At 40.4% G+C, this 21,995-nt stretch overlaps 1 protein-coding gene across 3 annotated transcripts; it reads right to left on the bottom strand.

Annotated features, from left to right (window-relative positions):
• Nucleotides 1-1,683: 1,683 nt before the first annotated feature.
• Nucleotides 1,684-21,967, bottom strand: RNMT (RNA guanine-7 methyltransferase). Of its 3 annotated transcripts, XR_005932269.1 has the most exons (12): nt 21,834-21,967; nt 20,068-20,344; nt 17,663-17,795; nt 16,074-16,196; nt 14,610-14,725; nt 12,449-12,630; nt 11,676-11,840; nt 10,413-10,530; nt 7,974-8,075; nt 5,434-5,467; nt 4,035-4,959; nt 1,684-3,526 (listed from the first exon to the last, which is right to left on the bottom strand). XR_005932269.1 is itself a non-coding variant. In XM_030011220.1 (11 exons), exons 2-11 carry the CDS (start codon nt 20,326-20,328, stop codon nt 3,489-3,491), a joined length of 1,272 nt encoding a protein of 423 aa, XP_029867080.1. In that variant the 5' UTR covers nt 20,329-20,344; nt 21,834-21,967; the 3' UTR covers nt 1,684-3,488. The 3 variants fall into 3 exon arrangements, 2 of the variants coding, with proteins under 2 accessions (XP_029867080.1, XP_029867081.1); XM_030011220.1 differs by lacking the exon at nt 4,035-4,959; XM_030011221.2 differs by lacking the exon at nt 4,035-4,959 and having other exon boundaries at nt 21,830-21,850.
• Nucleotides 21,968-21,995: the final 28 nt, after the last annotated feature.

Genomic DNA, 21,995 nt, shown 5'->3' with positions numbered 1-21,995 from the left:
AGGACCGTCTCCCGTGGGAGGGACCGTCTCCCGTGGGAGGGACCCCCCGGTGGAGCAGGGGCCGAGTGCGGAGTCCTCCTCCCCCTGAGGAGGAAGGAGCGGCAGAGACCAGGTGTGGCGAGCTGACCCCAACCCCCATCCCCTGTTCCCCTGCGCCGCCGGGGGGAGGAGGTGGAGAGAACCGGGAGTGGGGTTGAGGCGGGAAGGAGGGAGGGCTGGGGGGAAGGTGTTCTAAGGTTGGGTTTTACTTCCTAATATCCTTGTTTTGATTTGATTGGTAGTCAATGAAATTGATTTTGTTTCTTCCCCAAGTTGAGCCTGGCTTTTGCCCGTGACCATCAGTGGTGAGATCCCTCCCAGCCCTTATCTCAACCCATGAGCCTGCCTTTATATTTCTCCTCATCCCACCGTGGCTGTGGGCAGGGGGGAGTGAGCGAGCGGCTGTGTGGTGCTTTGTTACTGTCTGGGCTTTAACCACGACAGGCAGGGGCACTGGTGACACAGAACATGGAAAAGGCTGCCGCCTTTACCTCTGTCTTTACTAGCAAGACTGGCCTTCAGGAATCCCAGGCCCAGAGACCAGGGGGAAAGCCTGGAACAAGGAAGATGTGTCCTTGGTTGAAGAGGATCAGGTCAGGGAATACTTAAGCAAACTAGACATGCCTAAGTCCATGGACCTTGATGGGATGCACCCACAAGTACGGGGGAAGTTGGCAGATACCATTACGAGTCCACTCTCAATAATCTTTGAATACCCATGACAACTGGGAGAAGTGCCCAAAGATCAGAGGAAAACAAACATCACCCCTATCTTCAAGAACGGCAAAGAGGAGGACCCAGGGAACTACAGTATGGTCAACCTCACCTTGACGAGGGTGATGAGCAACAGATCCTGGAAATGATTTCCAGGCACGTGAAAATCATCAGGAGTAGTCAGCATGGATTCACTGAGGGAAGTAATTTTTGACCAACCAGATAAACTTCTATGATGAAATAAATAACCAGCTTGGTAGGTGAGGGGAGAGCAGCGGATATAGTCTACCTTGACTTCAAGGCTGTCTTGGATGGACAGTGAGGTGGATTGCAAACTGGCTGACCAGCCAGTCCCAGAGAGTGGTGATCAGTGGCACAATGTCTAGTTAGAGGCTACTAATTAGCAGTGTATCCCAGGGGTCAATACTGGGTTCAATCTTTTTCAAGATCCTGGAGCATCTCCCATATCAGATGCTGGGATTGGAACTTCTTTTATATGAGGAAAGGCTGAGAGAGCTGGGACTGCTCAGTCTGGAGAAGGCTCAGGTTGGTAATCTTATCAATGTATAGAAATACCCGAAGGGAAGGTGTAAAGATGGAGCCAGGATCTTTCCAGTGGTTCCCAGTGACAGGACCAGAGACAATGGGCACACCCTGAAACACAGGAGGTTCCCTCCAAACATCCAGAAACACTTTTTCAGTGTGAGGGTGACTAAGGACTGGCACAAGTTGCCCAGGGAGGTTGTGGAGTCTCTATCTTTGGAGATACTCAAAAGCCATCTGGACATGGGCCTGGGCAACTGGCTGTAGGCAAACATGCTTGCGCTGGGGGGTTGGACCAGACAACCTCCAGAGGGTCCCTTCCAACCTCAACCATTATGCGATTCTGTGATATGTTGAAATTTGCTTAAAAGAGGAAAGACACTCCACTGTATTTCCCCTCTTTTTATTATTCTGATTTCTTCCAAAAATAGCATAATGTACTTTCAAATGAAATTTGATACAAGAAATCTAACAAAACTATCTTTGACACACACGAATTTCAGTGAAACACTTCAGCACTTCTAAAGTGTCAGCATTTTTCAGCTAGTTTCATGAGTACTAATTGTAACAAAGAGTCTTGTTTTCTTAATTTCAGCAGCAGAACTGACTGATTCTACTGCTTTGGTGAAGGTTATAGGTGTTCTTCTATATAATAAACTAACAAAAAAATAAAATCAGGAGTCATGGAGGAAAGAGCATGACTTAATTACAGGAGGAAGGCAAAACAACTACAAACTCAAGTACTTTGAATGCTTAACTCTGTACCAGAAATTATCTTTCCTAGGTTTACTGTAACTTTTCAAAACACTCATGTACCATCAACACTTCATCATTTCATCTCTATGTAAACTATACTAGCCCGCAGCAGCAAACAGCTACTGTTAGCCCAAGACGGGAGAGAAAACACATGAAGTGCCCACACCCTCTCAGTAGTGCGTGGCTACAAGCATGTGGAAAGCGGAGCAAACACCATGTCAGAAATCCCTAAGCCAGCTCTGAGAGACTGACGGGCAGTTAAGATGGTAGTTACGCACAGTTCTGCTTATTAGTATCATTAGATTACATTCCCAACCAAAATATTTCACTCTAATTTGGGGATTGTTATCCACATGCACAGAGGGTATACACACATACACAGCCCTCCCTCCCAGAGTGAATTTCTAGTATCCTCAAATGTTATACAAGCTCCCCTTTTGGTTCACGATCCAGTATGTGACCGTGTTCCTAATGCCTGGAGGACTGCAATGAGGTCCCCATCACCACCAACAGCTCATCCTTCTGCCAAGCTCATTTGGAATTTTATGAAACAAGTGAGAAACACATCCTAAGATCTGTCTAGTAAGTTTCAGGAGACATTAAAACCACCAAAAAGTCAGGAGAGTCTTTAATACAATATAAAATGTTCAGTAATCTAAGTTCAGCAGCTGTTTTTGATCACCACATAGTCCTATCTGGAAAAATGATGTAGAGGTTTAAAACTTTAGAAATTCAGTTCGTTCAGAGCAGTTTTGTACAGAACCAACTCGTTTAATCTTGAAAGCACCATGAAGTGACACTACATATCCGCAAGCACAAAAAACAAGAACATCATGGGACTTTACCCTGTAAACTACACCTTGAATACCACTAAGGTAGATTTACACTGCAGGCTTGAGCACTGCACATAAGTATTCAAACTGACTCAGGTATGATTTGCCACTTAGCTCTGCATGCAATGTAGACATACCCTATATGTCTGAATGCATCTCATTATGAATTAACTGAGCTCTGCAGTACAATATTTAGGCCCTCATTCTGCACCATCAAAGTCAACAGTCAATTTTCCATCAATTTCAGAAAGTGCAGGGTCAGGCTTGAAATCACAAACAAACATACTTCTACTAACAAAACATTTGTTTCTAACATAAAGTTGTGTCAAGTTCAAACATGAGTTTTGAGAGCATGCAGATTGCTTACAAATGCTTAAAAAGACTGGTTCAGAATCTTTCTTATATATACACACACAAGTCCATCTGTCACAGACAGGCAATGTAACTCAGAATCATGAGCTTGCTCCAGTTTTTGGTAGTGTCCTGCACACTTCTGATAATTAAAAAATAAAAAATAAAAAAATAGTTGCCACAATGGATTTCTGACCATTCCAACTTGCATGTGGATACGATCTCTTCTTGCTGCATCCAGTACGTGAAGTTTCACAGTTGTTTCTCAAATGCAAATACCAAGTAAATACCTAAAAAAGAAAATGCGAGTATTTAAAGTTTCAGCTTCCTCTGCAACTCAATTAAGTTTTCAAAATGTAAACAGATTGATACTCTGCCCAAACAACCTCTTAGCAGATTACTGAAATTATAAAAAATGCTCTGGTTTCCCAATGAGTAACTCTAGCATTCAATTCCAACATGGTTTTAGACATGTTTTCACAATAGAGCTGAGAATGCACAAAAGCAAAATATTTTAAATCCTGCTGATATGGTTAATGAAACACTAACTTCAGTTAATGATATTACTGAAATGTGAATGGAATTCATAAATTACTATGCTATTCTACACATAATTAACATTCACTGGTACATAAAGTCATATGCAACCAAGTCTAAAGACTCCTTCATACATGCAGTAATGGACAATTAGGGGTAAAATTATCAACTTCATTTTTAATTGAAAAGTGAATAAACTCATGGTACAACATTATTAACTTTGCTCTTTTAAATTATCACTGACAAAGAAGAAATATTTACAAACACTAGATGGCATTTTCTCAACTCCAGAACAGTGTGATTCTAGAAATGGATACTCATATACAGTCCACACTGGCACCCCTGGGAAACTCTTGCTTGGCATATAATCAATGCCAGCTATGTCAGGTGTTCTTATGCTTCATACCAGACAGATAAATTAAACCAGTTTCTTGAGACCATGAGTCTACTTAAACATGTATGGATTTCCACTTGAACTCAATTTTTATTTTAATGGATGAGGTGCCATAGCTACATCGCAAATCTTTCAAGACAAGCCTATGGTACGTTCCTCAGCAATAAGGGAAACTGAAGTTCCATGTAACGAACAAGCTGTGCTTATACCCTATCAGAAGCTCTGCACTCCAAATCTCTCTGAAAAAAGAGACTACTTAAAAAACAATCACTGAACTTTTAAAGGTATAAAAAGCCCCTCTCAATTAGATTAATAGTTTACATAATACTTATACCTTGCTGGAATTAATGTCTACTTTATGATTCATACCTTTAAAAATTAGATAATAATTTAAGAAAGCAAACAGCTTAACTAAAGATTTTTTCATTCATGAATTGAACAGCATTTTTCGGTTGTTTTTAAACCACTAACACAACCAGTATAATGGTCTCCAAAAATGCAATTGTTGGTTGGCTGCAGTTACACAGAATTAAGTAACAATCTCTCCAGGAACCAATTTTTACCCTTAGAATTCTCAGCCCCTTGTATCTGAGTTCTATTAAACTCAACATTGGAAAAAAACGATGTCAAAAGTTTTCCATGGCACACATTCACAAAATTTCAAGACATATTTAACAATAATGTATCCTTTTTGGTGTCTGAGGCACTGACTTTTTTCTACTCCCTTTATAAAACATTCAAATACCTCTTCACCGTCCATGCTTTAATTGCTTCTTCCTGAAACACATATCACTACAGGCAAAGAATAAAGTTTCAGCTCATCTTCCCAAAACAGATCTGTATTATTTTTGGTGAATGTATGGCCCAACTGGAGTTTGTTTTCTAGTTGACTGATAACAGTGTAGTATCAAAGTGTACAAACAGAAGTATAGTATTTAATCCTCTAACCCTAGCAAAATAATCTTTTAACACTGGCATCCTCTTTTCATACATCCTAAGTAAGGCTTCCCCAAACTATTTCAGCCCCAAAGTTTGCATGCTAGAAGCTCCTTAAATAAAGCAAAATTTCAACCTATTTTATGCATTTCCCTCCCAATTTCTTGAGATGTGTGCACTACATAATCTGTACACAGGCATTTGAATAACACAAATAATAAAACCTTGTTATATTTAAAATTTGGATTTTCTTCCATAAACAACAGGCTATTTTACACACTTTACATAGCAGTCATTCAGTCAATATTGAGTTTTCAAAACAACACTTACTTGTTGCTTCCCATTCAGATTTACTCAAGGTTCCCTAGAAGGGGACAAAAAAAAACAAAACCACAGTTTCAACAAAAAATGAGGAAACAATAAAACACTGATTTAACTCAGGATCATCAATCTTTCACAGACCAACTTCTAACGACCCACACTGGCTGGCTATTTAGGGACTACAAGAGCATTACTGTAGACCACAGATACTTATAACTCCAATAACTAGGACAGCAGGGAATTGCAACACCCCGGATAGCAGAACACACCTAAAGTACACAGGTATAGGAGAATGGGCCAGCAGTCTGTTGGGCTGGATGACTCTGCAATGCAGAGCATGCTGGGTCCATTACCACACATCCATCAGTGTGTCTTGACCCGGCTCAACCTGCTCTCCAGCCCAAGATGTCCAACACTTGTGCAGAAGTCAAGAAGAGGCCCTGTATCACGGTGCTGCCACCTTCCCCAGGAATACTGCCTGCATCCACCTAACACCTCCTTGCAGCCCACAAAAACCCTATTTGCAAGAGAATAACTCCCAACCCCGCTCACACATTGTGAAAAAACAGCCTGCTCTGCAGCTTCAGAAACCTACTCCTAGCTCAGCCTTTCAGATGAAAGCAGGGCAAGTGCACAAATAAAAAGCTGCTACCATTTACCCTACCAATTAAGAAGCATGAGGTAACAACCAGAAGCTGATTTTTTGCTCTACCCACTCCATCCCCTTCCAGTGAGTCCTCACCCAGGGCCATGATTTAGCCCACATGCTACCCACTGACCAATCCTGACCAAATGATTCATCTTTTAAAACACTAGTGAAAAAAGGCTTGTTCAAGCAGATTTCTTGCCAGGTGACACAGCACCTGCCAAAAGAGGTTTTTGGTCTGACTTGACCATTCTCACGTTCTTAAGCTTATTTCTTAAAAGAAGCATTTTTCTTTTTAAAATTTTTAGATTTCAAATACAGAGAGCAGGTTTCTTTTCCCTCTTGATGTAGGATTTTTATACATACAGTAAAAGGCATACATCTTCAAGAATTCAGAACATAAACAGTAGATAAACCAATGGTTAAAAAAAAGAAAAATCTGAGTGGAAAAACTTCAAGCGGACCAACCTCATGCTATAGCTATGACAATGAAATAGGATGCCATCTATCAGTAACTGCATATGAATTTATTAAAACTACAATCTTTACTCAAACTAGTCTCCAATTTTGGTTCTGTCTTGTCAAAGAGCCTCAACACATAAAAAAGACCTAAAGTTCAGACTGGAAGAGCCAGCATTGCTTATCAGGAACCATTCAGCCTGAAATTAGGTTAAACCAAGCCTTTGCAAGGTTTCCATCCAGCCTGACTCCCCGAATGCACAGACAGAAGGAAACACTCAGCTATATGCTACCCTGAATAGCTAGCCTGGCTACAGATGGAGAGGCAATAGCCAAATGGCAGTAGTTTCTGTGGAAAAATGACAGCAGACATTGCCTCTTCTCCTGCTTGCTTCCCAGGAACAGCAGCTGTGCAGGCTCCTGTCCATCATGCACCCAACTCTGAGAACAATACAGAAGAATGAAAGGCTGGGAGAGGACCAGCTGCAGACAACTCCAACATTGTCATGTACTGCTAGGACAACGGAAGAAAGAAAAACCCTTTATAAAAACATGAGAAAGACAGCAAGCTCAGAAAGTTAGCATATGCATTAGAAGACAGGACTAGAAGCAGAAAAAACATATTTAATTGGACCACTGATCTAATATCTCATATGACCTCCATTAAAGATGGTTCAGCACTCTTTTAATTCTGAAGTCACAAATCAAGCTGCCAAAACAGGAGAAATGCAGAAAAATATTTGACAGGACAGCAGACTAAGTTTTGTACAAGGTAAGATTACGATCATCACAAAGAAACTTTCTTTTCTTTCCAGAATGTGAACAGAATATCATATTTAATAAAATTGAGGGCAGAAATATATGGATTTAGTTTTATGTACGTAGGACTTGTTTAATTCTAGGAGCTCTGTTAAAAAAAAAAAGGTACAGCACATTTAAAAAAATAGCATTTACAGAACTTCAATAAAATTGGCTGAGAAGGGAGCTGGATCTTCTTCACCCAAAAAGACAACAGAAAAACAGTGTTTAATATTTCAAATACATACAAGCATTATGAAGAAAGTTTTCAACTCTCCTGTCAGAAGATTAAAAAAAGAAAACTAAAGCTTTAAATTGGTCATGTGAAGATCAGAAAAATAAGAAAAATCCTCAAATTAAGAAGAGTTACATTAGAACAGCTGCCAAGGAAGATGGCAAAATAGCCTTTCCCTTTTGCACAGTTACAAATTTCTTAATAGCTACCAAATGAAGTGAATTTGATTCTCTGAGTATGGGGTATAGATTAGATGAACTCCTTAGACCTGCAGCTCTACGATTTTTCACATGCACAGAGACATTCATACCAATTTCATTGCAGTTGAAATGAAGGCGGCACCACATGTCCAAAAAATCAGGACCTCAATTTTCAACACCATTTGCTCTAGTGAAGTAAGAAGGAACTTACCAATGGTAACTTTGCCTTGCCATCTTTGATGAACTCTTTTACATGCTCATAATCCTCAGGTTTATCAGAAACAAGCCTGGAATCACCAAATGTAGAATATGGCTGGAGAACATAGGAAAAATAAGAAAAAAATATTAATTGTGTAGTAAGATACTTTAATCGCATCAGTCAAGGGTTTGTCACAACATAGCCCAGAACAGAGGTCAGTAGTTATTCAAAGGATCTTAAATTTAGATCTCTCCTTTATAGCATCTAGAAGATCAGGTCCGATATTCCCTACTTCCCAGAAAATCCAACACCCAGGATTTATAAATTATCCTTATGTCTCCAAAACAGGGGAAACAGAATAACTATAAAAATTATCCTCCATGTACAGCTCATTATGGAGTATTACCTAGATACACCCTCTTTTAAAACAGCAACTGAACAAAACAGCATCTCTTAAGTAGAAGTACTAAGAAACGAGCAACTGTAAAATTTCAAGCAGAATGCTTAAAATGCTTTATTAACACACAGGAGCTGTAACAGAAGTATAGAACTAATTCTTCAAAACTAATACATACTTATTAAGGATCCCAGTTACTGCATAATGGTCTGTACCATGCAGTCCTCAATTGTAAGTGGCCACTAATTTAAGACAACTCTCTTTTCTAACAACGACGCTGGTATGTCAAAGGCTGTGTCACCACGCTACTGGCAGTATGAGCCCATACAAAGCACTGTCACTTTCAGGATCAACAAGGACAGTCAAGTCCACTTGCAGCCCATGTGATTCAGTTTAGTAAGTCACCAGATATTTGACATGACAGTTTTATGCTGAAAAATTCTACTGTTTGAGGGAAGAAGGAAGCAGAGAGAACTGTGAGTAAAGCCAAAGCCTCAGAAATGGTATTGAAAAGCTTCTCTGAAGCTGCCAAAGTCATCCAGGTTAAGAGCTTGAGGATAAAAAAAGCAAAAACATTGGGCAAAAAGATAAGCTCAATTACAGTTAAATACCATTTTCTTCTACAAACACAGCCTGTTCCTTTATTCCTACAAAGATCACTTTCTCTCTTTTCAATTGATATTCCTTGCACAAAGATCCAGCTTTCAGTCTCTCTCTGCTGAGGAAGAAATGGGTTATGGTTACCACTATGTGACACCAGGCATGATTCTTGTGCTTCACTTACTACTTAATAAAAATGAAAACTTGCCTCAAAATTGAAATTTTATCTACAAAACCGAATGACTCTGTTGGGTGCTCGTGCCCAGGTGACAGCAGCAGCAAGTGGCAGAAGTGGCCTCTGTGAGGAGAGGCCAGGGTTGTCCCATGCTGGACACAGCCGGTTCCACTAGCTCCAACACTCACAGAGCCACCACACAGCACAGCTGAGCCCCTCAGCCACGAGTGGGGCGCCTCTGGAAAAGCATATTTAAGAAAGTGCAAAAAAACCTGCACAACAGCTGTGAAAGAGGAGCAAGGAAAAATGTGAAACTACTCTGCAGACACCAAGGCCAGAGAAGAATGAGGGTGAGGAAGCGCTCCAGGCACCAGAAAAGAGACTCCCCTGCAGCCCCTGGAGAAAACCGTGGTGAGGCAGGTTGTCCCCCTGCAGGCCATGGAGGGCCACAGTGGAGGTGGAGCAGGTATCCACCTGCAGGCCGTGGAAGACCCCATGCCGCAGCAGGTAGACATGCCCTGAAGGAAGCTGCAGCCTGTGGAGACCCAACACAGAATCAGGCTCCTGGCAGGAGCTATGGCCCATGGAGAGGAGCCCAAGCAGGAGCAAGTTTTCTGGCCAGAGCTGCAACCCTGTGAAGAACCAACCCATGCTGGAGCAGTCTGTGAAGGACTGTATCATCCCATTGGAGGGACCCATGCTGGAGCAGGGGAAAAGTGTGAGGAGGAAGGAAAGGCAGAGACAATGTGTTATGGACTGACCACAACCCCCATTCCCTGTCCCCTGGCGCTGTGGGGCAAGGAGAGGAGGTAGAAAGGTCAGGACTGAAGGAGTGAAGTTGAGCCTGGGAACAAGCAGTGGGTGGGGCGAAGGTGTTTTTAGGTTTGCCTTTGTTTCTCACCACCCTACTCTCCTTTTTTTTTTTTTTTTGTAATAAATTAAAATAATCTTCTCCAAGTTTAGTCTGCTTTGGCCATGATGGTAACTGCTAAGGAATCTCCCTGTCTTTATGTTGACCCATAAGTTTTGGGTTTTTTTTTTCTTATTTTCTCCCCCCATCCTGTTGGGAAGAAGGAACGAGAGAGCAGGTTGGTGGGTGTCTGGTAGCCAGTCAAGGTCAACCCACCACAGTCGCAGTTTCAGCCACAGGAGTTTAGTTCTTCTCTTGGTAGCCTTTAATTAATTGCACCATGTTCACAACAGGAATTTCAATTACTGCACAAATAATTAACAAGATGTAAAATGCTATTTAAATGAAACAAGTTAACTCCATATTTACCTCCAAGGCCTGCATTCTCCGTAGCAGCATTTTATGCTCCTCGTTCTTGACTTTTTCTTCATAGAACTCCCGAAATGTCATTTTGTAGACTAATTTCATACCATGCTGCTTTGCCATTCTGTCAAAGTAATACGCTTAATTAGGGAAGCCACAAAATTATTGTAGTTTTATTTTCAAAGGAACAATTTTAAGCCACAGTGACATCTTATGGTATGCAGTAGGATTACACTCTTTCTACAATTCATTTTTTAAGTACAGACATTTAGATGAAAAAATGCACTACCACAACAAACAGTACTTTTTTTAATTAGGACAACAAAAATCTACACAGAAGAAAGTTACAAACATTTTAATAGAAAAACATCTCTTCTCCCAACACACAGAAGTAAGTTCCATTTGAACTAGCAGATAGACTATGCTGTCTTCCCTGCAGTATAAATACCCTGTCACATCGGATATTATGGATATATTCAGAGAACCTCTTTCTACTAGATTTAGTGCCTTATATCTCAATTATATGTAGACACTGTGGTCATCCAATACTGAAGTTACAGGTGTCAGTGATAGATGCTGGTATTTTTCATAGAGAACTACAAATGAAGTGTGTGAAATTACACAGATTCGAAGGGAAAGCTTAATATTGTTTAACAACCATACTGAGCTTGAATGGCAGGAAAAACCCCAACATGGAAACATTCGTCTGTATCTCAGGAGACAGGCTGGGAAAGGCAAATCTGAAATCACACAGAGGTAACAGCAAAATGTATGCTCACAGGTGAAGATTTAGAGGATGAAAAAGTAAGTCATAGGAAAAATCCTACGAACGTCCAAAGGAAGTTGAAGACAAGTAAGATGCACCATGATGAAGAAGATACACAAGAAGACTTGCTGAAGGACTAAAAAAAGGTAGAATGAAACCCCCCAAAAAGTTAAGATTAAAGAAGAAAAAGTTGACAGCACTAAAGGTTTGCTGACAGATCCAACATATCAGATACAGACATTCTTGTGTGAGACCCAGTTTAAGTCTTCACAGCTTCTGACCAGAGCACCTTCAACTGAGTGTAATGAACAGATTACAGTTGTGGATGGAAATGCAAGAAACCTCTGCATTTGGAGCAACAACAAAAAATGAAGAACTAAAAAACATAATAAGAAACTCAAAATATAATTTTCTGCAAGTATTATGCAATGACGCACAAACTAAACAAATGCTTATTGCGTTCCACAGCTTTCATTGTGTAATTAATTCAAAATTTAACTTACTCTTCCAGTAATGGAAAGTAAACCAAGAACTCGGGGACATCAACCACTTCTTCCAAGTGGAAATCATACTTGCAGCCAAACAAGGGATATTCTCCTTTCTTTCCAAATTTTACACTGTACACCTCATTCCCAAATGAATTTGTTTCTGAAGCTTCAAGTCGCTTTCTATAAAATGAGATATAAACAAATGTTAGTGGACCAGTTTTTAATTTAACAGGCGGAGAAAACTACGCATAAGAGGCCTGAAAGTGTTTATCCCAGCACTACACCGTTCAGTGACCTCTGTAGTTTCCCACCTCCCATTGCCTAATAAGGCAATGAAACAATGAAATGAAGACAAGCAGCATACTAGGCTTTAACAGTTTATCATTCCTATACAACGTACCAAGGACTAAATGGACCTAGAAAATTAACCTTTAGCCCAGACACACTCTACATGGACAAGTCAGGCTTCTTGGAACAACCACAGCAAAACCCTGACAGTTATTTCCCAGGCTGTGGCTATTTTACCACTATTGAAGTCACTACAGAGGGTTATGTATAAAGAACTATACTCTATACCAGAAGAGCCATGTGCGCAAAAGACAAGGATTAGTACAGATTTACCTGTTTGAGTCAAGTTCATGAGTGAGATTTTCATGACTAGAACTCAAAACTGTTACAAAAAAACTTGCTGTTGTTTGCACAAACATATCAGAGTGCTGTAAGAACAACTATCATGTAACAATGCTTCAAAGACTTTTGAAAGCTTAATAGGATATAAAAGTACTTACACAAGTTCAAAGCTATTTGGAGTTGTGCCAATGAAATACCCTCCAGGAGAGAGGTTCCCACAAGCATTTTTAAGCATCATGTCAGCCTGCTCATATGTCTCAAATGAGTAATGGTAAACAAATTGGCAGCTGCAAATGTCAAAGCGCATATCTGGATCACTGTATTTGGAAGACAAGAGATCCTGAAAAAGATTAAAAAGAAAAAACAATTGTAACAAAAGCTACAGAAACAAGCATGATTCACTGAAATCTTCTAACAAATACGCTACTCCCACTCCCATTATTCTTTGAAGTTTCTCCTTTCAGACCCCATTCCTTCACAAGTTCAACAAGAACAAGATGAAAAAGGTAAGAGTAAGAAGAAGTCCTCTGCTACACAGAAAACCACACACAACATTTGGGAACACCACCACACAAACACACACTTCAAAGTTACCATGTCCTCAAATGCTTTTTGTGTTGTCAAGTAACACCACTACACCGGAAAGGCCAAAACCCGAGGTTAGTTACCTAATAGTTTCCAGAGATATTTTACTGCTGAGGGTTTATAACTGGCCACCATTTAGCTGGAAACAATTATTATAATAAAATGAATTTTCAGTTTACGAAGTCTCTGTTATGAGAACTGGCCGTTAAACATGTAATTGAGAAGAGGGGTTGTTTTAAATATGGCAATTTTCACTGCCCCAAGTTGTATTTGCTGTATTATCACACATGGACGTACGTGTGTACCAACATACTCATCCCCACCCCAGACCAAGTAACCAGTTACTCTGAAGAACTTGAAGCCCTTGAAATTTGTCACGTTAAAGCTTGCCATAGTTTGACTCTGTACGCAGCAGTTCTCTGACTCTTCTTGATCAGGCTTCTTTTATACAATGCTAGTAACCACCATAACTAACACAGGAGCACAAAAGTTCTACCCAAGGCCCATGATATGCATTCTGTACTTAAAATATTTCATACTTAACAGTTCTACCCAAGTTTCTCTTCTATCCCAGACTTCCCCATCACCCACCCACTCCCAGACTCTACCAGTTCATGCCATATACCGTCAATGTTCTGTATGTGGCAAGACAAAAATGGACACTTCACATACCCATAGCAATTTTACCTGTTTATTTACTCTCTCTCCACATTGTGAGAGAGAGAGAGATACAGGAAACCGAGAAACAGAGGTAGATGGAATTAGACAAGCTGTGAGAATGAGATTTTGTATATATAGAACATAGATAATAGAGATAGAAAGTCAAGGAGATGAACTTCTGTGCGCATGAACAGACAGAACAGAGCGTGCAATAGAAAATATACATGCATATAAGACTGAGTTGTAACAGCAACATGAAAATATCCCTTTCTTTCCTGGCCAAGGCTCTCTCCTCTCTCCCCTGACTGTAATTTTGAGCAGAGAGAGATGACCTGGAACCTGCAACAGACTGTATTCCTCAGAAGAAGGAGAGGCAACCAAGAAATCAAGCAAACAACCCTTCCTGCAAGGCTGGGAAGAACAGGTTCAGCCTTTCCACAGATATGCTGGAACCAGGTAAGCTCTGTCCCTCAGCCTGCATCAGCAGGGCACACTCAGCCTACATTTCTAGGAAGCAAAAGCACTGCTGGTTACAAGACTGTCTCCTAAGCCGCAGCAATGTATTCACTATGGCCTCCAGACAGTCTTAAGAAATCTGCTCTATCACACAAGTTTTGAAGATATGTATTATAGTAATTAAGATGCTGCTAGAAAAAAGATAATGGTATAAGCTGAATGTACAAGTCAAATCAGAAAACATCCCTTACTCATTCCAGCATAAAAACACATTCACCAAGACAGTTTCCAACATCCCATCCTGGCTCCTAGAACTCCAGAGGTAAGTAATCACTCCCTTTCCCTTGTGAAGAGAAACAAACTGAAAGCACTAGGTTTTTTATCTGAAGAAGACATTCAGGCTTCAAGAATGTTACACTGTAAACCAGTAACAAAACACATTTAACTACATCTTAACACAACTTTTCAGTAACCAATATGGCTGACTCTCCCAATAGTACAAAAATCTGATCTTAAAAATATACATGCCCAAAATATTACAGCACTACCATCACTCCTATACTTGCTTAACAGAAGAATGTTAAATCCCCAAAATATTACAAAGCATACGAACTGTACCTTGGTACTATCTGCTTGTATAAATTCTGCATCAAAAATACGTTCGTTATAACGACATCGGGCTTTCATGTCTTCATATCGCTGCTTGCACTGTTGCACAGAAATGTCAGCAATATCTATATACAGAGGGAGAAATCTTAAAAAAAGGGCGTAAACTGCTACCCAGACAAGAAAATTGGAATCATTACCGGAACACAGCAGATCCATTATGGCAGGGATAGAAGGTGATCTTCAGTTACATTTTGAGGGGAACAAACACTTTTATTTCCAATTTGTAGAAAAGGAATTTAATTTGCAGGAAGTGTTTGGGATTATAACTCTTTGTCATTTTCAGTCTTTACTTCAAGACAAAAGTTGTAATCTGAAGATTTTAGAAAGCTCCCATCCTCAAAAGTGCAAAGCAAGCCTCCAAAATTTCAAGTGATGGATACTAGGTGATTGATACTAAGTGCTGTCAGCGTTAAGTGTCTAGTATGCATTAGCTACAACAGTTCAGCTCCCAGGGTTTCTCAATCAGTACTGAAAGCTCTTCATCTTATTACAAATATACAAGTTGTTGAAATGCAATTATTTCTGATATATACTGATATATTGTATCATGGAATTTTTTTTTTTCATTTTCTTTTTAAGACTGTTCCTCTCTCAGGCATCAAGTTTCACTGAATAACAACAGTTTGCACAAATTTTAAAACTAACAATATGCAATAAATTTACATAAGGACTTTGTAAGCAAATTAGTTAACTGTATTTGAAGACTGCCAACTGAAAAAGCAAAAAAGAACTGTAAAATGTAGAATACCCAGCATAACTGCCACTAAAGGAATTTTATGAAATTTTAGTATCTAATTAAATTTGAAATTGAGTAATACTTCCTCTGATTATCCTTGGGATGCTTTTTGGGAAAAGGGAAGATGGTATCTCCCTCCCAACATCTACGCAAACTATTTAAATGATTTTTTTAATCAGCTTTCAGCTCTTCCCCTTTCTGAGTCTGAAAATCTTTAGTTGATTGTAACACCCAAGACCATTTTTTGTCACAACACTGTAGAGTTTATTTGTTTTTTAAATGCAACTCTTCTGTATGTGTTTTCAGAACAGTTAAAAACACCACAGGAGATTAGATGTGGGAGAAAACATACTAAAAAAAGAAAGTCAGTCTTTTTCCCAGTGCTATATTTTGCCTAAGACAATCTGTGGCAATTGTATGCTTCTTTAGTGATACCAGGTTTTATTTATGAGTTGAACTGAAAGCTAATTACACAGAAAATCAATGGTTCTTATATTTATGCTGGCAATCAAGTTGATGTCTTTAGGTTAAAAGACAAAATAAGACTTTTTGACAGAAGGTGTATCATTGCATTCTTGGGCTTATAAAAAAAGGAAATAATGAAAGACTGGAGATGTGCTTGGTTTTCCCATAAAACACTGATGTACTTTCCCTGGAAAGTTATTGTGTCTTCTTACCAGTACAGACAAGTTTTTTAATTCTGCCTTTTTTCCATTTCAGTAAGTCTCCACCTTTGCCACATCCTAGATCCAAAACAGTTATATCATTCTTTTTCCGTCGTACTCGGTCTATGAATTCACCTAGAAAAGTAAAAAGAGAGAACGCATACACAGGTCTCTTAATTCACTTGTTTTGTACAGAGAGGCCTAAAGGACCAAAAGGGTTTGAGAATGTTAAAACACCTCAGAACTTACTTTGCCTGTAAGTCTTCTTAACATTACAGACTTAAATCTCTTTTTTGTAGAAACCACTAATGACAAAAGGAACCACAAACTTATAAAACTAGGGAGAAGACAATACATATTCTATGTGCTTAACGTGCTTTGCATGTAATTTGACTGAAGCTCTGAACTGCTTCCCCAGCAGACAAAGGCAAAACTGCGCATCGGTGCGTGAGTAGGGAAACAGAGTTCCCTTTCATTACCATTATAATGAAGACAGATGTTATTTGGAAGTATGGGAGAGCCTTTTGCAGAAGAGTACAAGCCAATTAAATGCATTACCCACAACGTTTCCTTGCGTAACGTTTTCCACTTACTTTCCTAGGCCTTGCAATAACATTAGCTACTTGTTTGCTGTCTTTTTACCCTACATAAACCATTTGACTTCCTCTTCTATCTCCACTCTGTCTAGATTATCTCTGCTCTGACTGATGTTGGCATATAATGCAAAACATATCAGCATGTTAGCAACTTCTCTTCACAGTAAGAGACACGAAATATGTTTTGATATAACCGCTGTGAAGCCACACTACTTAAATTCATCATGACTGAAAGGCTTCAACACAGGCTTCAGGAATGGCTTTATATAAACCTAAATATTGCTTCTAACTGCTCTGATACAACACAACAAAAAGCAGCATGCTAAGACAAATGGTGCCAACATCTCCTGGCATAGATCCCTCTTCATGAATCTGTGGTGCTGCGCTGATAATTCTTTTCTTTGTTTGCAGATATCTGATGGGTTTGTTTCCTCACTTTGGAATTAATTTGTGGGACGGCAGACTTTGATTTTTATGAAAAGCTGCTGATTCTTAAAGAAATACCTCCTCTAGTTTTTCATCTTTTAAACAGTTGACTGTGGGTCATACAGAAAATATTTATGTGTTCCAAGTTTCCTGCAGAATTGCTTAATCGAGACCTGAGGACAAACTGCTTTGGGAAAATGGTTAAGAAATTATTTCAGATGTTATTTAAATAACAAGAACAGCTCAATCTAACAAGAACAGGTAAGATTCTTTACGATTTAAAGCTGTACCTTTCCCTTTAAAAATGTCACGAAGAAGAACATTTCCAGTATGAACTTTTTCCAGTTTTCAGGTCAGTTGATCTTTAAAACTTTGCATACATTTGGCACTCCAACAATATAAAACACTATCACAGAAATTCAAAATAAAAATAGGGTTTTTATTGCACCTGAAAATCTTACTATGTATTAAGAGACAAAGTGTCATAATCAACAACAGAAAGCAGGAAAAAAGTTACATTTTGATACAAAAATTAGTTACATTTTATTAAAGTCTAAGCAATCAGTTAAGGAAGCTTACCAATGAGGACGCTCTTTGTCCAATTATTAAAGTTTCGGAGGTAGAATATGCGAGACTGGCTACGTTTTTCCAATCCAACTTCTTGAAGTTCATTATAATGTGCAGCTACAGCTTGCCCATGGCCTATCTCATGCTGTAGAAACAAGGGAAGGAATAGATTCAAGCAGTGAATTCTTTTTATTACTTTTTAATTTAATCAAAAGACATAAGTTCACTTTAAGGATTTAAGAAAGTAAACAAGTAACACTATGAAGAGCATCATCATTACATATATGAAAACATTTCCCATATCTGTCCTGGTACTGATGTCAGCACTTCAATTATCACAGAGACAACTCCCTTAAAAATTTAATCCCCTTTTCAGTTGGTCCAAGTAATTTCTGATGGATGATGCCCAGCATATTTCCTTTATAGAAATACTTAACTTTCAGTTCTCTAATACTCTCACCACTCTCAAAGAATCAGTTTCATTCCCCTTAAGCCTGGGATTGAAGAAGAGGATGTTCCTTCTCAAGGAACTTTAAGCTTCTTCAAAAATCCTGTTTCAGAAATTCAGTGTTTACACCTAACGTAAGTGTATAAACTGCCAATTTAATCAAAATGCCAACTAGCTGATGTCACATAAAGCCTAAGTGGATGATCCCACTGCCACAGCTTTAAATAGACCATGGTAAGGGAATGAGAGTAATGAACTGACAACATATCCCATTTAATGCTTAACAGTTCGCTGTAGAAATATCTCCGGTTTAGCCTTAACTGTAAATACTCCAAGAAGTTTCTGTCCCATGTGACACAGAGAAGCAGTCTACATCCATATATTGTGCTCCTAACATTTCTTCATCTTGAAAATAATCTTCAATTATATACATGAAATTAAAATAAATTATAAATAAAATACAAAGCAGCAGAACATGGAGAACCAACACAAATTCTGTGAGGCACAAAAGCATTTGAAGTAACAGTACAAACTAATGACAATGAAGGATTCTCAGTTAAAACCCACAAACATGCTACAAAGCCCCAGCCAGTATGAATTCACACAGCAATTAGAAGCATTCCCAACAGTTGACTACAAAAGTCAACATCCCAATATCTTATTATTCAAATAGCAGTTCCTCAAGGGAAAAGAAGGTTTGACTGACTTTAGTGTACTACATGAATTCTTCAGTGTTTCATATAATTTTGGTAACCTTCAGAATGAACACAGACATACTTGTCTGGAATCTGTATGACCCCATCATCTGTTTATTACCACACTCGGCTAACTGATACTAACAAATATTTTGACCATTTCTAGTCTTTTTTAGGGTAAGCACAGATGACTCCCTGAATGGCCACTGATGGTGACGTAAGCTAGAACAGCTGACTCTGACAAGTGTCGGGGACATATTCATACAATCCATTAACGCATCTCAGCTGCTGCAAGCACAGTTGCAAACAGCCATCAGCAGTAACATCTAGATGCTGGCAGCCGTGTTCAATGGAGTCACCTCTCTACACCCTTAAGCTACACAAAAACAATGTGTTTCTTGTCCATCTAAACCTTATCCCAGAACTACCTTATTAAAAAGATGAAAGGGTTAATAATGTTTCTACCACAACAAAGGGCACCCTTTATTTTACCAGATTGCTTAGCCATAAATTAACATCCCAGAAAATTTCTGAACAGAGAAACCAAACATTAGGTCAAAGACATTTTCAAATTATACTTAAATATCCCAAAAGGTCAAAGTTAGACTAGATATTACAGCATCAGTTTCTACAAGCTCATACAGATTAAAGGACACTGTCATATAAAACACTACCCTTTTCACCCTCCCGGTTAAAAGGACAAATATTTTCTGCTACTCTTGCAGTCTTAAAAAAAAAAAAAAAGGCATCTGTAAACCTTTCAGTACTTCACTTTGCTAACAAATCATACTGAAATTATATCACAGAGGATGCAGTTTGTAGAGTTTTCTAAATTATACATTACACTATTGAGGAAATTAAAGGACAAAATTATCTTACAGAAGAACCTCCCAGCCACAGATAACTATACTAACACAGGGGACAACAACGTGCAAAACATGAATTCAGGATACGGGACCTGGACTAATGCCAGTAAACCCTACACTACACTACCAGATTGCTACCACACAGACAATGGAACGATAGCCTTAGAATTAGACTAAGCATGTGCTGAGATCAGTTTTCTTAACATTCTACTTACCAGCCCTCTTTCTCTCCCGTTAAGCCCAACATAACTTCTGCACCAGTTATTTTGCTAGGAAGCTACCCACAAACTCTGACATTTGGTGTTTCATGCTGGTTCACAGACGTTTAGCATAAATATTTTCAAACTTTTCTTGAGCTAAGGCTTTGGAACAAGGATTTGAACATAGCTCAAAATAAATGATACTCACTACTTTCTTAGGAGGTTCATCTTCAGGATCTAAATTCTTCCTTTTTGCTCTGCCGTCCTGATTACCACTATCAACTTCTTTTTCACTTTCAGTGGAGTGTACTGTGCCTGAAGTTGAACTATCGCCTTGCCAACCAATACCTGACTCTGCCTCTAAAGTACAAGGTGTTTTCTCCACTTCTTCATCCAAACTCTTCTCTACTTCCTGTTCTTCTGTCTTGGTTAAATCAGCCATTTTTGACAGGTTAGTCTCCTTGTCCATTGATCAGAATGGAAATCTATATAGGGGGGGGGAAAAAAACCAAAACCAAAAACCACCAACTACTTTCAGTGCTGAATTTCACTTACTCGTGGTTACGGTCATGACTTTCAAGCATAATACTGGCATTATAAAAAAAATAACATGCCTTTGCTGTAGCCAACATATAGGCTCCAAATTTGACTAGTTATTTAATAAAGATAGCACAATAAAATATGTGGAATTTAAAAGTACGCTCATTATACTAAAATCAAATGAAGATAAATGTTTACTCTTTATGTTTGAGTCTCTTAGCTATCTTTATTGATTCAACTGCAATGTGTTATTGTTTTTGAGCCTGCCATCTCCCTTTTCCCCTCCCCATAAAAAGTAACCTACAAATCACTTTATGTTGAGAAACACAAGCTGACAGCCCCTCAAATCAGTAAATTCATTATTTAATTTGATGTGTTTTCAGGTGGATATCCTCAAACCAAAAACCAATGTGGTTTTTAAGAGCAAATTTTCATATCGGTTGTGGATTTTCAAGTTTGCCAAGAGTATCCACTATGCCTCAAGCTTCACTAATGCTAGGAATCTTCAGTTGTAACTGCATTTCCGTATCTCCACTTCGCAAATACCTATGCAGTCTGTAGGACTGCACGCCGCTGCTAGAAAGCTCGTCTAGTCTCCAGCACTCCCCAGCCTTCTTTCCACCATCAGCGGGAAGAAGGGCACCTCCTTTTTAATTTGACATGGCAGAGGATAACTTGGCAGCTCCTTTTCTAAAACAACGGCCTATTTCAGTCTAACAAAAGCCAGGCACGCTCCCCCGTACGCAGGCTGAGGTCTCCTAACGAGGCCCAAAAGACGTTCTTTAGGCGGACCACTGTACGGAGGCCCCAGGACAGCTTTCCTCAAAACAGGCGGCCTCGAAGCCCGACTGACGGAAAGAATTCTGCAGCATCGAGCGCGCCCTGCCTTATCCTCGCCCGGCTCTTCCAAGCGGTTTACCAGGTGCTTTTAAGGGCCTCAGTTGAGAAACGATCAGAATCTCGTCACCGCTGACGGCAACCAAGTGCCCAGGGGGGCAGCCCCTTCACCGGAGAAGGCCGGAGAGGGCAAAACGCCCGGGGAGCGGGGGAGGGGGCGGCGCTGGCGGCCCGCGAAGCCAGACGCCCCGCTGAGGGCCAAGGCCCTGAAGACTTTTAGCTGCGTCACGGTGACCCGCGCAGCGGGGACGGGCGCTCCGGCGGGGCGCCCCCCGGGGGCAGGCCGCCGGCCGGGGCGGCTCCCGAAGGCGCGGCCTACCACAGCCACGGACAAAGCGCGCGCCGCCGCGGCGCCACCCAGCAGTCCCGACGCGGCCGCAGCCGATTGGCGACGGCCGGTGGCGCGTGGCGTGTGGCGCGGCGCCGCGCAGCGCAGCCTCCCGCGCCCCGCCCCGCGCTGCGCTGCCCGCGAGGGGCCGGGAGCCCGGGACCGGCGCCCCCGCCACCGTGCCGCCCGCCAGGGCGCGCGGCACTCACCCAGGCCGCCGCTCCGCCATCCTGTTTGCGGAAGTGACGTCCCCGCAGCGCGGCAGCAGGAGCGGCGACGGTGGTGGTGGCGTCACGTCCGGGGGGGGGGGGGGGGGGGGGGTGCGTGGAACGACGCGACGCTGCGCACGCGTAAAACGCGCTCGAGCGCCG

Source organism: Aquila chrysaetos, chromosome 4 (assembly GCF_900496995.4).
Source record: "Aquila chrysaetos chrysaetos chromosome 4, bAquChr1.4, whole genome shotgun sequence".
Classification (NCBI taxonomy): Eukaryota; Metazoa; Chordata; class Aves; order Accipitriformes; family Accipitridae; genus Aquila; species Aquila chrysaetos.
The sequence above is the reverse complement of the archived record's forward strand: the minus strand, read 5'-3'. Positions and strand labels throughout refer to the sequence as shown.